Genomic DNA, 16,421 nt, shown 5'->3' with positions numbered 1-16,421 from the left:
TGCTACCATATTGTTATGTTGTGCTTGCTACCATGTTGTTGTCATGTTGTGTTGCTATGTTGTTGTCTTGGGTCTCTCTTTATGTAGTGTTGTGTCTCTCTTGTTGTGATGTGTGTTTTGTCCTATATTTATAAAACATTTTAAATCCCAGGTCCCCCCGTCTGCGCAGGAGGCCTTATGCCTTATCATTGTAAATAATAATTTGTTCTTAACTGACTTCCTTAGTTAAATAAAAAGGTTAAATATATATATATATATATTTTTTTAAAGCAGCGTTGGGGAAGTTATGTGAATTGTTAGGAAAAGTGGGGGAAAAACAAACAGACTTGGTGTTAATAGTTTAAATCTGTATTCTTTCAGAATTCCTCTCCAATCTTTACAAGTCTTCATTAGTATTACTAGACTAATATTTATAGGTATTAACTTGAATAATAAGAATGAAATGCTACTGATAATAGCGAAGGTAGTGAAGTTGCAGAGAAAAGCCACGTGTTTCTTTTGAGTCTGATACTCGCCAATTACAGTGACCTCAAATTCCAAGACGTTACACACACACACACACACACACTAAAGATTAACATACACCTTCAAGTCAACAATTATTATTTTTTTGACAGTGTCTAAAAATGCTTAAATGCCGTGTAAGTCCGGCCTGTAGAGAGCAAACAATGCTGATTATTCATTCAGAGAGAAGTTGTGGTTTTAACATCGACGCAGACTTGTCGTCTCTGGTCAGTAACTTCCCTTTTTCTACTCTCGAGTTGAACAGTTTTACACGGACATGGAATCCAAATCGAGAGCCAAAGTTAGTGGGTAGGCAGACTTCTCAAATTGAGAAATAAAGCTTAGCTTGTCTTTGGGTATTCAATAGCTTTAGTTTTATTGGAAATGGCCGAACAAGAAAAACTTTGAAAAGGAACTTGAAAGAGACGTATGATGTGAACTGGCGACTGACGTTTCCATGTCTTCCTCCTGTTATCACAGGAGAGGAGAACTCACTTTCCGTGAGACACGGATGTGAGAGTCTCCTTCCATATTTCTCTTCGACTTACCCCTTGTGATGACAGAAGCAAGGTCTTGATAGGCTCAGATTTGTGGAGAAGCTGAATCTCTTCCACTGTATGGACCAGCCCGTCATACACCACAGATTTATGCAGAAGACCTTTATCTAAAGGGTTAGAGGGGGAAATGTCAACGCCATATCAAGGACTGAAAGACGCCCCTTTTGTCTTAATCAGGAGCTGAGAGTTGATCATAATCCCACCAAATACAAACACCTTTCACAACAACGAGGAACATTTTAATTAACCGAATTAAAATGGAATTGACCCTAACTCCCACACAACACTGTCCTCTGAACCTCAGCCAGCTCCCCTGAGAACCGTTGGCGCCTACCGGTCCCAGTAAATATGACGTCATATACGTTGTTGTCCAGCGCCTGCACCCTCTCCACAGCAATCTGGGTGTAGCTGACGTCCTTGGTGATGAGTTTGGGCCCGTTGCCAATGGGAAGGACAGGGTCTTCCAGTAAGGGATGGTCCTTAACAAACTGCAGGGTCTTGTCAGGCAAGTGGAGAGAGCTGCTGATGTTCTGGAGACGGTGGTGGTTGTTGATGCACTACAGATGGATAGGAGTGAGAGGGATGATGCTAAGAAGGATACAACGCTCTAACCCCGTCCAAATATGACAATTCAATCCAAGGGGAAACGTATGATTAAACAGAACTCAAAAAAAATGACAAAAGATGTAGACATGTTTAGAAGGTGATTTCAGCAAGCAACACTTACAGCTCCTGGGCGAGGGGTGGGGGTGATCCCGTTGTACCTCACCCACTTGGTGTGAGACTGTTCCACTGTGGCTTTCTGCATGTATTTCCCCTTGGAGAACACATTTTCTACTGACAACATGTCGTAGGCACACACTGCAGACAGGCCTACGTTTCCCCTGGACAAGAAAGAGACAATGTCACAGAACACCTTTCCACAAGTGGGTGTTACCACTGCCATGGTGAGATGTGGGTGTTACCACTGCCATGGTGAGATGTGGGTGTTACCACTGCCATGGTGAGATGTGGGTGTTACCACTGCCATGGTGAGATGTGGGTGTTACCACTGCCATGGTGAGATGTGGGTGTTACCACTGCCATGGTGAGATGTGGGTGTTACCACTGCCATGGTGAGATGTGGGTGTTACCACTGCCATGGTGAGATGTGGGTGTTACCACTGCCATGGTGATATGTGGGTGTTACCACTGCCATGGTGAGATGTGGGTGTTACCACTGCCATGGTGAGATGTGGGTGTTACCACTGCCATGGTGAGATGTGGGTGTTACCACTGCCATGGTGAGATGTGGTCGCTCCTATACCTATTCACTAGTAACACCGTGGTAAAATGACAGAGCCTTCAGAAAGTATTCACACCCCTTGACTTTTTCCACATTTTGTTGTGTTACTGCCTGAATTTAAAATGGACTTAAAATAATATGTTGTCACTGGCCTACATACAATACCCCATAATGTTAGTGGAATGTAAATTTTTTTTTTTTTCAAACAAATTAAAATTAACATTGAAATTCCTTTAGGTCAGTAATTATAAGGTGTTAAACCCCTTTGTCCATGCAACGTGTGTGTGCGATAGTGTTTAACATGATTTTTGAATGACTACCTCATCTATGTACCCCACATATACAATTATCTGTAAGGTCCCTCAGTCGAGCAGTGAATTTCAAACACAGATTCAGCCACAAAGACCAGGGATGTTTTCCAATGTCTCACAAAGAAGGGCACCTATTGGTAGATGGGTAAAAAACAAATTAAAAAGCCGACATTGAATATCCCTTTGAGCATGAAGTTATAATTACACTTTGGTGTATCAATACACCCAGTTACTACAGAGAGAGGTGTCCTTCCAAGGGCTGACTGAATTTAGTCGACTGGTCGATTGTTTGGTTGATCGAGATTTCTTTAGTCGAGCAGTAGTCAAAACAATGATTCACGGTGTACAAGACACCTGTCTGATTTCCGCCTATGAGTGGACTGGTCCATTGTGGAGGCGATGGGGATGGTACAGTCCACCCCTTTAAGACACGCGTTACTGAAACTGTACATGATAAAGAACAATGGTGCAACACGAACACAAATAATATCTCCTGCATTTGTTCGCGGTTGCTGTCGGCGGTTCTGAAACAGCGCGCTGTTGAATTGGCGCCTTTTTCCTAGACCATGTTGCAATCAAGCATTTTAATTTTAAAATAAAATAACTAAGCGACTTCAATAATTAGCGTGAAAAATAAATAAACCGTTCCATTTAGGCAATTTCATTCACGAATGCATGCGACTGTTTAGTCTTTGCTGTGATAAAAGCTTCTCAATTTTGTTTTAAACATCACAACACTCTCTGGTACGCTTTTAATTTATTTAGTGTTTAAACTGCTCCAAACAGTCAGAAAAGGTTTATTGTAATCTAACAGCATCTGTTTGGAAACATAATACGCAGACAAAGCTTGTTCCTTACCTTCTTTTTCTTCATCTCCAGTATTTAACAACTAGTCACATTTATTCCACACATCTGACTTCCCCTTTACTTCCTGAGAAACCAGTACACATTCCCCCATCTCCAGTTTGTCACGTCCTCTGCATCCATTTTGCTGTTACGGTGTTCAGAGTTTGTTATAACCCATTTATTGATGTGATTATGATGTGCTATAGGTCAGGCCCTGTCGTTAACGTGCATGAGATGCATACGTGTCATGTAGAGAGAGCAAAGGGGTTGAGGGAATAGGGAATGTTTTTCCTAAACAAATGAGGGATTTCTGTAACAAAACTTCTCAGTCAGAAATGTCTGTAATTATGTTACAGCTTCAGCAACACAGACAGCATGATAAACACTGTTGATGTTCTGTGGTGGTCGCTGCAGCAGGGAGGAGAGAGAAACGGTTCCTCGTCACAAAGTCACTCGCTGCCATGTTTTTTACCACAGTGCAGCAAGTCTGAGCCTGGCCAGGCACAATCAAATCAATTGCTGGTCGGACTCCCTCTAGTCATTTATGCGTCTTAATTATTTAATCAAACAACTTAGAGCATCAGACAAGCTCAGTGCATATAGTTGATTTGATTCAAACATAGGATGTGTGTCTATATATGGAAAAATACAGGTTAATAAATTTAGATCAATCGATTGTTCGAAAGAACTGACTACTCCTCTTGGTCTACCAAGATTATTATATATTTTTGGGGGGGACAGCCGTTCCTAACTGTTGCCGGAGAGGAATGAAACCACTCAGGAAATGTCACCATGATTCCAATCATGACTTTTAAACAGGTTCGTTTTGTTGAGGAACTACACTGTTGATCCATCCTGTTTTCTCCTATCACAGCCGTTAAACGTTGTAACTAATTGACAGAGTGAAAAGGAAGCCTGTACAGAATAAAAAATATTCCCAAAACATAAATCCTGTTTACAACAAGGCACTAAAGTAATACTGCAAAAAATGTGGCAAAGCAATTCACTTTTTGTCTCGACTATAAAGTGTTGTGTTTGGGGCAAATCCAATACATTACGGAGTACCACTCTCCATAGTTTCAAGCATAGTGGTGGCTGTATCATGTTAGGGGTAAGTTTGTAATTGTTAAAGACTGGGGAGTTTTTCAGGATAAAAATAGACTGAATAGAGCTAAGCACAGGCAAAATCCTAGAGGAAAACCTGCTTCAGTCTGCTTTCCAACAGACACTGGGGAGACAAATTAACCTTTCAGCAGGACAATAACCTAAAGCACAAGACCAAATCTACACTGGAGTTACTTACCAAAAAGACAGTGAATGTTCCTGAGTGGCCGAGTTACAGTTTCGACTTAAATCTGGAAAATCTATGGCAAGACCTGAACGTGGCTGTCTAGCAATGAGCAACAACCAATTTGACAGAGCTTGAATAATACAATTTTTTAAAAATGAGCAAATGTTGCACAATCCATGTATAGAAAGCTCTTAGCTTCTACGACTTATGGGTTTGAATATTTATGCAAATGAGATGTTTCAGCATTTCATTATCAATAAATTATCAAAAAAACATTTCATTTTGTCATTATAGAGTGTTGTGTGTAGTTGATTGAGATTGTTTTTGAATCCATTTTGAATTCAAGGCTGCATCACCAAAATGTAGAATAAGTCTAGAGGTGAATACTTTCTGAAGGAAATGTAACATGTTAATAAAATGGAGTTTGAGTTATTACAGTTTCCTGACTGAGAATCCCAACTCACCACTGGGATGTGAACACTCCGTAGATGACAGTCTCTCTCCAGTCAGCAGTCTTCAGTATGAACACGTCATTAACCACGTTGAACACGAAGTTGAGCTCTGGCATGGAACACACCAGCTTGGCCTTCAGGAAACTGGTCCATTTCTTCTGTAGCGTCCGTTGGCCCCCCAGATCACCCTGCACAGAGATGAGGCACATTTATATATAATAATAACAACAACAAATGACACTTAGCAGACACATTCATCCAAATATAATTTATGTATAATTGATCCCTGCAGGAATTGAACCCACAGGCAGTTGAAACCGGACTCAGTGAACAAACTGTACTGTGGTAGGAAGAAGCAAAAAAGTAGGAAAGAGCGAGAGGAGGGAGGGAAAGAGCGAGCGAGAGGGGGGAGGGAAAGAGCGAGAGAAAGGGCGATAAGGGGGAGGGAAAGGGCGAGGGAAAGGGCGATAAGGCGAGGGAAAGGGCGAGGGAAAGGGCGATAAGGGGAGGGAAAGGGCGATAAGGCGAGGGAAAGGGCGATAAGGCGAGGGAAAGGGCGATAAGGGGAGGGAAAGGGCGATAAGGGGGGAGGGATAAGGGGAGGGGGCGATAAGGGGAGGGAAAGGGCGATAAGGAGGGGAGGGGAAAAGGGCGAGGGAAAGGCGATAAGGGCGAGGGAAAGGGCGATAAGGGGAGGGAAAGGGCGAGGGAAAGGGGCGATAAGGGGAGGGAAAGGGCGAGGGAAAGGGCGATAAGGGGAGGGAAAGGGCGAGGGAAAGGGCGATAAGGGGAGGGAAAGGGCGAGGGAAAGGGCGATAAGGGGAGGGAAAGGGCGAGAGAGGGCGAGAGGTGAGAGAGCGAGAGATAAGGGCGAGAGAGCGAGAGGCGAGAGAGCGAGAGGGAGGGGGAGCGAGAGGGAGGGGGAGCGAGAGGGAGCACGATGAGGCAGAGAATGGCATGGTAGTGCCAGTGGCAGATGGTTAGCCGTTCCGCTGACGTGTCCTGACCTTACAGACGCGTGCTATCCTGGGGATGAGCAGCTTGCCAAAGAACTCGTACTCCACAGACACCTCAGTGAAGAAGTAGTAGATCTTATCGTCCTCGCCATCTGCACTGTTCTTCCCCTCTCTGATGACATCAGCAAAAACAAAACTGGGTTCTATGGGGTCGAGAGATATTCATGGTCAGTGGTAAATAAATGGTTTCTCTGCATATTGAAAAAGAGAACCACACAAGTGTTCTACTCCACTAGTCAGCACCTCTCCTAAACAGGTGTTCTACTCCCCTCAGCCAGCACCTCTCCTAAACAGGTGTTCTACTCCACTAGCCAGCACCTCTCGTAAACAGGTGTTCTACTCCCCTCAGCCAGCACCTCTCCTAAACAGGTATTCTACTCCCCTCAGCCAGCACCTCTCCTAAACAGGTGTTCTACTCCCCTCAGCCAGCACCTCTCCTAAACAGGTGTTCTACTCCCCTCAGCCAGCACCTCTCCTAAACAGGTGTTCTACTCCACTAGCCAGCACTTCTCCTAAACAGGCGTTCTACTCCGCTAGCCAGCACCTCTCCTAAACAGGTGTTCTACTCCCCTAGCCAGCACCTCGCCTAAACAGGTTTTCTACTCCACTAGCCAGCACCTCTCCTAAACAGGTGTTCTACTCCCCTCAGCCAGCACCTCTCCTAAACAGGTGTTCTACTCCCCTCAGCGCGCACTTCTCCTAAACAGGTGTTCTACTCCCCTCAGCCAGCACTTCTCCTAAACAGGTGTTCTACTCCACTAGCCAGCACCTCTTCTAAACAGGTGTTTTACTTCACCTGCCAGCACCTCTCCTAAACAGGTGTTCTACTCCCCTAGCCAGCACCTCTCCTAAACAGGTGTTCTACTCCACTAGCCAGCACCTCTCCTAAACAGGTGTTCTACTCCCCTCAGCCAGCACCTCTCCTAAACAGGTGTTCTACTACTCCCCTCAGCCAGCACCTCTCCTAAACAGGTGTTCGTTTCTTTCGCCTCCAGATTTGTCTGTATATTGTGAGTCAGGAAAACTTGAAGGTTGATCAGCTGTTACTTTTTAGAGGATCTTTGATGTAAGCTCCTTAAAACCCTTTACATTCGTGGGAATTGGCCTATATGGGCAGGGCTAAACAGAAATGTCTCTTACAGAATAAATATGAAAAGCATATGCATAACCATGGTAGCAATTGAAAAGGGAACAGTTTGGAGATTATGGGAAAATTAGACCAAAGTTGAGGACAACAGTTCACCTGACAAAACTGAATCCCAACATTACGATGTTGATTTTATGTGCATTTTACATTTCCTGTACTTTTCATTGCATTTGTGTATAACAGACTCTGAAAATACTCTGGATACATTCAGTAACATGATAAGAATATTCCTGGAAAATGTGGGGTAGGTGCAACATAAGACCAAATAAATGACAAGGTTTTGAGTGAGAGGACTAACTGGTGTCTCCAAGTGGTCACACACACACACACACACACACACCTCCAAAATGTGCTTTCAATGCACTTTTAAGACTCAAAGAAGAGTCTTCAACTGTACGTTTTTGCTCTCCTAGCTATGCCGTCGAGGAACTGACACTAGCACACATGTAGGTGTTTGGAACAACTCCGCGTCCCCACCTTCACACAATTACTGTTGTTAAACGCAATCCCAAAACGACCCATTAGAAATCTAAATCTGGGTCAGATGGGCATCATTTGAAAGCTTGTTCTATTGCCAACATGACTAGCTAAGTTATAAAATACTATCTTTTAGGCAACGAGGCAATTCAGAGAGTCCGATCGTAATTTTGGCGTGGATAGAAACGAGTCACGATTCAGGTGTGCGTGTTCAACGGTAGACAAACAAATAGGCTCGTTCTGTTCAGAACAACCCAGGGTCTGACGCCATGTCATCTTCTAACTGTATATCAAACAGTGATCATAAACGTGGACACTGTATATTAACATGGAAATATGAAGTGCACATTTGGACTTACAGGTGTTTTGAGTTGCTTGTATGACGTCAAAGCAGTATTTATTATAATCCTCAATGTCTCATCTTTCTAAATACAGAGTCCTCTTCATTTACAGCTTTTCTCTCACTCAGACAACAAAACTTTTGCAAAAGTTACTGAATGAGGGCAACCTCGTTGCGTGCAGTGCTGAATGGATTTCAGTCAAAACCCCATACAGCGCTGAACTCTGACCTCATTTATTGCATGTTACTGTACAGCCACTGAGTTCCAATTTAGGTGCTTATCAGTGTCCAAATCTGCCATTTTCAACCCGTATACCCGGGTACGAGTGTAAAGGGTTCAAGTGTAGTAACACTGATACGGTCAATTCCTTATTTGGAGAGGAGCAGGTATCTTACCGTTCAGCCAAGATGTTGAATACTCTGTCCGCAACAGACTCTGTGAAAGAGAATATCTGGAGATGATCGGCTCACTTCCTAAGAAGTTATATGACGTTCCAGAGTAAAGTTCTCCATCTAAAAAGACAGGAAACAAAACACATAAGATGTATAATAAAGATTTATTTAATTTAAATTCTCTCTAAAAACCAGGTTCGGTTGTTTTTCAGGCCTAAATACCTCAAAATAGTACAATCAGGATAATGATGTATTTAGGGCTGTGTACCAAAAAAAGCAGTTGATGTAATCTGGGCCTACCACCGATGTAATCTGGGCCTACCACCGATGAAATCTGGGCCTACCACCGATGAAATCTGGGCCTACCACCGATGAAATCTGGGCCTACCACCGATGAAATCTGGGCCTACTTACCAACCATGACCGTTGTGAAGCTCTGAGATGGGTCAAAGGAACATTTCCCTCTCCCGTCCTCCGGTGGACCCTCCAGACTGAAATCCTTTAGGGACTGATGAGAGCACAATTATGGTTATTACACAGTAATGATTACTACTTACTGTGAAGTAAAAGTTGAACTTCAACATGGTGTGGACATTAAAATATACTAAAAATCCATTAAATTCCTTTCATTTTTACCTCAAAATAAAATACAATGTAAAATAAAGAGGCGGCTGTCACCAGTGATCCAGAGGTGGCAGGTAGCCTAGCGGTTAAGAGCTTTGGGACGAAAGGTCGCTAGTTCAAATCCCTGGATTGACCAGGTGCCAAAATATATACAGTGGGGCAAAAAAGTATTTAGTCAGCCACCAATTGTGCAAGTTCTCCCACTTAAAAAGATGAGGCCTGTAATTTAAGTGGGATAACTTGCACAATTGGTGACTGACTATATACTTTTTTGCCCCACTGTATATGTCGATGTTCCCTTGAGCAAGGCATTGCTCCTGTAAGTCGCTCTGGCTAAGAGTGTGTCAACTAAATGACTAACACGCAAACGTAATCCACTTACTAGGTAGTGACAGATGGGCTGAAAGGCATGTGTCCCACAGACATACAGTCGCTTGTCGTCCAACACTTGTAACACCCGGATGTAGTTTAGACAGTCTGTCTGTAAAACGCATCACAAAGACACATTTACACCTGGCTGACAGGGATACCCCAAATAAAAACAAAATGGAGATACTGGAGAGCAGAGACATGGCTTCCTTTCACAACAGATCTGAAGTCAGGCGTTTGATGGAATAAGCAGATCTACCTCTTTAGATTTTCCTTTTACGATGCACATCGTCATGTGGTTTTCCGGGACCTTCCATTGAACCTACAGGGGAACCATTCAAATAGAACAATTATTAAAAAAGGCAAACTGTAAAGTTGAGACCTTTTGAAATGATAAAACCTTTTTCCGTACCTTGTTGTTCTTGATTGACACATTGGTCATGCGGAGTTCAAAGATGGCCTCCCTCGCTCCCACGTACAGCACATCCTTATCCTCACTCAACAACAGAGTGGAATAGTTAAAGATGCCGGGCTCAGAAAACTCCACCAACTTGAGCTCTGTTGATAAACAAGACACACATATTTTAAACATTGTCCAATGCCAACACCCATGACTGAGTCTAGGTTAAAAGTCAAGTCAAGCAATTTCCCAAAGTTACTGAAAAAAAGCAACTCATGATTTCCTTATTGCTTATCTACAATTTCCACAGTGCAGGATGAATAGGTCTAGTGTTCCTCTCAGACGTAATAATGGGCCAGTCCAGTCTAGATATGTTTAGGGGATATAAACCAGTCTCCTTTGTGCATCTCTGCGAATGCCTATCTCTAATGGCTACTCAGAATGCTTTGTGTGAGTGTGGTGATTGATGGGGAAGCTGGCAGTAGTTTGCATTAGGTAGAGTGTCTGGCAGCGCCGACAACAGGTGTGAGAGGGCACAGGTTTCCCGCCACCTGCCTGGGCAGAAACACTCTCTCAGACGCTGAAAGACAACACTGACTGGCTGGAGGGAAGGGATCCATTTTGTTCGGAGTGAGTATCAATTTATTGCATTGAGCCATGACATAATTAGTTATTCGAGAGCTTCATGTTCCTCGGTGTCCACATCACTATAGATCTATCATGATCTAAACACACCGACACATTAGTGAAGAGGGAACGACAGCACCTCTTCCCCTTGAAGAGGCTGAAAAGATTTATCATGGGCACTCAGATCCTCAAAATGTTATACAGCTGCATCATCGAGAGCATCTTGACTGGCTGCATCACCGCTTGGTACGGCAACTGTATATATAGCCACGTCATTACCTGTACATATAGCCACGTCATTACCTGTACATATAGCCACGTCATTACCTGTACATATAGCCACGTCATTACCTGTACATATAGCCACGTCATTACCTGTACATATAGCCACGTCATTACCTGTACATATAGCCACGTCATTACCTGGCACTCCCTGTACATATAGCCACGTCATTACCTGGTACTCCCTGTACATATAGCCACGTCATTACCTGGTACTCCCTGTATATAGCCATGGTATTACCTGGTACTTCCTGTATATATAGCCATGTTATTTTTACTCGTTGTTGTTATTCCTCGTATCACCATTCTATTTTGTATTTTTAACTCTGCGCTGTTGGAAAAGGACCCGTCAGTAAGCATTTCACGGTTAGTTTACTCCGGTTGTTTACGAAGCATGTGATAAATAAAAGGCGATTTGATTACTGGAGCTATTTATGTCAATAGCAGCATACAAACAGTTACTCAACTTCATCCCCCCTTCAAGAAACACAGCATGAAAGGCTGAGAAGAGACTCAATGGAGACTGATGTTTTTAAAATAGTGAACCCTTGGTGAATATTTGAGACTTTAAGAAGAAAATTACCTACAGTCATCTTTCCAGTAAATCATTTCTCTAGAGTCCATTGGTTCTATTGTACCAGGAAAACTTAATCTAGCGTACCGTCCTAAAGTATTTGAGAATACTTGACCCAGGTCTGCTGCAGTGTGAGTGTCTGTGAGGTAAAGTGCTGATCATGTTATCATACCTTCGTGTTTCCAGGAGGTCCGGGGAATGCTGTGGGGTCCGTGTGTAGAAACCTCAAGGAGTAGACCCAAGAACACACCTAGAACTCCGAACACCATGTTGGATTCCGGGAGCAGCTTCGGAACCGTGAAGTTTCCTCTGATGACAACAAAATACAAGAACGTTGATTTAATACACAGGTCTCTTCTAAAAGAGGTAGGTAAAGAGACTAAAGACTGGTCATGTTCTGCTCAGACAAACAGGTATACACTGCTCAAAAAAATAAAGGGAACACTAAAATAACACATCCTAGATCTGAATGAATGAAATATTCTTATTGATGAGGTGGCGGATGGTCTCCTGAGGGATCTCCTCCCAGACCTGGACTAAAGCATCCGCCAACTCCTGGACAGTCTGTGGTGCAACGTGGCGTTGGTGAATTGAGCGATACATGATGTCCCAGATGTGCTCAATTGGATTCAGGTCTGGGGAACGGGCGGGCCAGTCCATAGCATCAATGCCTTCCTCTTGCAGGAACTGCTGACACACTCCAGCCACATGAGGTCTAGCATTGTCTTGCATAAGGAGGAACCCAGGGCCAACCGCACCAGCATATGGTCTCACAAGGGGTCTGAGGATCTCATCTCGGTACCTAATGGCAGTCAGGCTACCTCTGGCGAGCACACGGAGGGCTGTGCGGCCCCCCAAAGAAATGCCACCCCTCACCATGACTGACCCACCGCCAAACCGGTCATGCTGGAGGATGTTGCAGGCAGCAGAACGTTCTCCACGACGTCTCCAGACTCTGTCACGTCTGTCACATGTGCTCAGTGTGAACCTGCTATCATCTGTGAAGAGCACAGGGCGCCAGTGGCGAACTTGCCAATCTTGGTGTTCTCTGGCAAATGCCAAACGTCCTGCACGGTGTTGGGCTGTAAGCACAACCCCCACCTATGGACGTCTGGCCCTCATACCACCCTCATGGAGTCTGTTTCTGAACGTTTGAGCAGACACATGCACATTGTGGCCTGCTGGAGGTCATTTTGCAGGGCTCTGGCAGTGCTCCTCCTTGCACAAAGGCGGAGGTAGCGGTCCTGCTGCTGGGTTGTTGCCCTCCTACGGCCTCCTCCACGTCTCCTGATGTACTGGCCTGTCTCCTGGTAGCGCCTCCATGCTCTGGACACTACGCTGACAGACACAGCAAACCTTCTTGCCACAGCTCGCATTGATGTGCCATCCTGGATGAGCTGCACTACCTGAGCCACTTGTGTGGGTTGTAGACTCAGTCTCATGCTACCACTAGAGTGAAAGCATCGCCAGCATTCAAAAGTGACCAAAACATCAGCCAGGAAATATAGGAACTGAGTCACCACCTGCAGAACCACTCCTTTATTGGGGGTGTCTTGCTAAATGCCTATAATTTCCACCTGTTGTCTATTCCATTTGCACAACAGCATGTGAAATTTATTGTCAATCATTGTTGCTTCCTAAGTGGACAGTTTGATTTCACAGAAGTGTGATTGACTTGGAGTTACATTGTGTTGTTTAAGTGTTCCCTTTATTTTTTTGAGTAGTGTATTAATCAGCAGCAGAGAGACAGCCGTTAACACAGTAAACCCACTTCCTTTCAGAGATGGCTTCTACGACCGCATCATCCTCTTTTTAGCTCACTTGTTAACTAGACACATACACAAAGAAACTGCCACACACAAAACAAATGATAGAGCACGTTAAAAAAACATTATAACCTTGTAGTTTGTGGCCCTGTGACTGAAACAGTCAACACTCAGCGTCTGTGGATAGATACACGAACAGACATTCTGAGACCCCTTGGACTTGTTTACGCATGTACACAGCGGAACAGATTCCTGTCCTGTATTCTAATGTACTCAAAATCACAACCAAGTGTGGCACTTTGTCATCAGTAAATATATTGTAATACTCGGAGGCCCGAGGGGGTGCTGTTGGCCAGAGGGGGTGCTGTTGACCTGAGGGGGTGTGTGACTGTCACAAGAGCACACTAGAACAGCTACTATACATGTGCTTTTTCTTATGGCTCAAGTAACTGTTACTCCTCTCAAACAGAACACCACATTCACACTATTTCACATTGCCAACCCAAGACATTTCACAGCATCTCTCAACTCACATCAACTATGTAAATGACAGACCTGCTATCAAAGGACCAGCCTCTAGTGACAACAGCTGTGTAGCCTGTGTTTGGTAATACAAAGTACAAGACCGCAGGCGTTGAGTTCAGGTAGTGTGCGGGAGGGAGGGCATGTGATGACAGGGCCCTGAACTAACTTGATGGGAGTCGCTCAGTCTGACAGAGAGGGGGACCATTTGCTCTTCATTTAACATGACAGCCATGCTCTGCTCCTCTTAGGCTGGGTCATGTTCATTAGGGCACACTAACCTTTTATTCATCCTTTTTTTTTTGTTTTTTTTGAAAGGCGGATCTCTTCTCTTCCCCAAAGGGCTTTACATGACAACCTTCCCAGCAGCATTACAGATGATATAAAACATGTCATCCGATTTTACTGTCATTTCTATGCACTAATTCACAGCAGCATTATGTTACTCTGCCATTAAACGTCACACCACCACTGACAGATCTGATAAGAAACCAATTACAAAGCTTTTTGTCTGTTGAAAAAAGACAATAAGATCATACAACAACCCATATATCTATGACTTTGGAAGGCCTACCTATTTCCCCAACTATCCCTCAGGCAGAGAGAGGAAGGAACGCCCTGGATGGTGCAACTGGCAAACACCTCTGACAGAATCAGGGTTCTCTGTCTATCATCCAACTGGATTAGAACACCCATAAAACCCCCCAAAAGGACAATTAGGTCAAACCAGAAACTGCAAAAAAATAAAAAATAAAAATAAAAATGCAGAAAATGTTGATGCTTGTCAACCTAGCTTGAGTTGCCCGTTACATTATATAAAATATTTGTCAGATACAGCGACAATGTTTGACTTGTCATCAATGCTTTTCAATTACTTTTTTTTTTCTCCCAAAACAGTAGGCCTATGTATTTCTAGGTCAAACTGAGTCAGCTCAAACCAGAGAAAAGCTCATAAACCTGTGAAATATTTGAGCCCTTAAAGCCTAAGTGAAATATGAAAATAGATCTAATCTAAATGTGCTTATTCTATCCTAGTTGTAAGATTATAATACTCTATCTTAGTCAAATAGTTTGCACCTAAACTATGGAGGCAGTAACATACTGTAATAGGACATTTGATCAAATCAAAATAAATTCTTCCTAATGTGGCTGCATGGAAGATTAAAATCAGTTGCTTGTACCTTTGTAAATGTTATTCAGATTTAAAAGGTAGGATGCATGAGTTTTTATTCACCAAAGTAACAGCAGTGTAGTCAAAGACAGTTGTCGTCACGATCTGGTTGCCTAGAACTACAAACAGTTAAAAGTTTTAAAAAAAAATTAAAAAAAACATTTATTAACTTATTTCCCGGATATCTGCTACCCACGACATTTCTCAACGTCATATGGAGAATCTGCTCTGTGTTAGCTAGCTCGAGCTGGCTAACGTTAGCCACTAGCCATTGCTTCTGCATTTCCTGATTATGAAGGCCAGGTCATCTGATGCAGCACTCCATCACTCTCCTTCTTGGTCAAGTAGCCCTTACACAGCCTGGAGGTGTGTGTTTGTCCTGTTGAAAAACTAAATGACAGTGGGACAAAGTTCAAACCAGATGGGATGGCTTATAGCTGCAGAATGCTATGGTAGCCATGCTGGTTAAGTGTGCCTTGAATTCTAAATAAATCAGTGTCACCAGAATAAGCACCCACCACCTCCTCCATGCTTCACGATGGGAACCACACATGCGGAGATCATCCAATCACGTACTCTGTGTCTGACAAAGACACAGCGGTTGGAACCAAAAATCTCCAAATTTGGACTCATCAGACAGATTTCCACCGGTTTAACGTCCATTGCCAGTATTTCTTGACCCAAGCAAGTCTCTTCTTATTGTTGGTGTCCTTTAGTAGTGGTTTCTTTGCAGCAGTTCGACCATGAAGGCCTGAATCATACAGTCTCTTCTGAACAGTTGATGTTGAGATGTGTGTTAAATGAACTCAAGCATTTGTTTGGACTACACTTTGAGGTGCAGTTAACTCTAATGGACTTATCTTCTGCAGCAGAGGTGACCCTGGGTCTTCCTTTCCTGGGGCGGTCCTCACGAGGGCCAGTTTCATCATAGTGCTTGATGATTTTTGCGACTGCACTTTTCCTGATTGACTAATCTTCATGTCTTGAAGTAATGATGAACTGTCATTTCTCTTTGCTTATTTGAGCTGTTCTTGCCATAATATAGACTTAGTTTTTTTACCAAATACAGCCATCTGCTGTATACCACCCCTACCTTGTCACAACACTACTGATTGGCTCAAATGCATCAAGGAAAGAAATTCCACAAATTAACTTTTAACAAAGCCAACCTATTAATTGATACGCATTCCAGGTGTCTACCTCAAGCTGGTTAAGAGAATGCCAAGAGTGTGCAAAGCTGTCATAAAGGCAAAGGGTGGCTACTTTGAAGAATCTCAAATATATTTTTGATTTGTTTAACACTTTCTTGGTTACTACATGATTCCATGTGTTTTTTTCTTCATAGTTTTGATGTCTTCACTATTATTCTACAATGTAGAAAATAGTACAAATAAAGAAAAAACATTGAATGAGTAGGTGTGTCTAAACCTTTGACTGGTACTGTACTTTTGTCAAGGTGTCTGCATG

At 43.3% G+C, this 16,421-nt stretch overlaps 1 protein-coding gene across 4 annotated transcripts in view; it reads right to left on the bottom strand.

Moving 5' to 3' along the window:
* sema4d (sema domain, immunoglobulin domain (Ig), transmembrane domain (TM) and short cytoplasmic domain, (semaphorin) 4D) overlaps positions 1 to 16,421 on the bottom strand; it is an 88,224-nt gene that overhangs the window by 15,699 nt on the left and 56,104 nt on the right. For all 4 annotated transcript variants that reach the window (XM_065007591.1, XM_029628598.2, XM_065007590.1 and 1 more), the window contains 11 exons: positions 11,668 to 11,804; positions 10,025 to 10,170; positions 9,872 to 9,934; positions 9,626 to 9,724; positions 9,034 to 9,127; positions 8,623 to 8,739; positions 6,254 to 6,405; positions 5,259 to 5,434; positions 1,789 to 1,945; positions 1,396 to 1,618; positions 1,053 to 1,168 (listed from right to left, as the gene is read on the bottom strand). In XM_065007591.1, coding sequence (XP_064863663.1) covers positions 1,053 to 1,168; positions 1,396 to 1,618; positions 1,789 to 1,945; positions 5,259 to 5,434; positions 6,254 to 6,405; positions 8,623 to 8,739; positions 9,034 to 9,127; positions 9,626 to 9,724; positions 9,872 to 9,934; positions 10,025 to 10,170; positions 11,668 to 11,804 — 1,480 coding nt within the window. The remainder of the gene's footprint in view (positions 1 to 1,052; positions 1,169 to 1,395; positions 1,619 to 1,788; positions 1,946 to 5,258; positions 5,435 to 6,253; positions 6,406 to 8,622; positions 8,740 to 9,033; positions 9,128 to 9,625; positions 9,725 to 9,871; positions 9,935 to 10,024; positions 10,171 to 11,667; positions 11,805 to 16,421) is intronic.

Source organism: Oncorhynchus nerka, linkage group LG22 (genome assembly GCF_034236695.1).
Source record: "Oncorhynchus nerka isolate Pitt River linkage group LG22, Oner_Uvic_2.0, whole genome shotgun sequence".
Classification (NCBI taxonomy): Eukaryota; Metazoa; Chordata; class Actinopteri; order Salmoniformes; family Salmonidae; genus Oncorhynchus; species Oncorhynchus nerka.
This window is presented reverse-complemented; position numbering and strand designations above follow the sequence as displayed.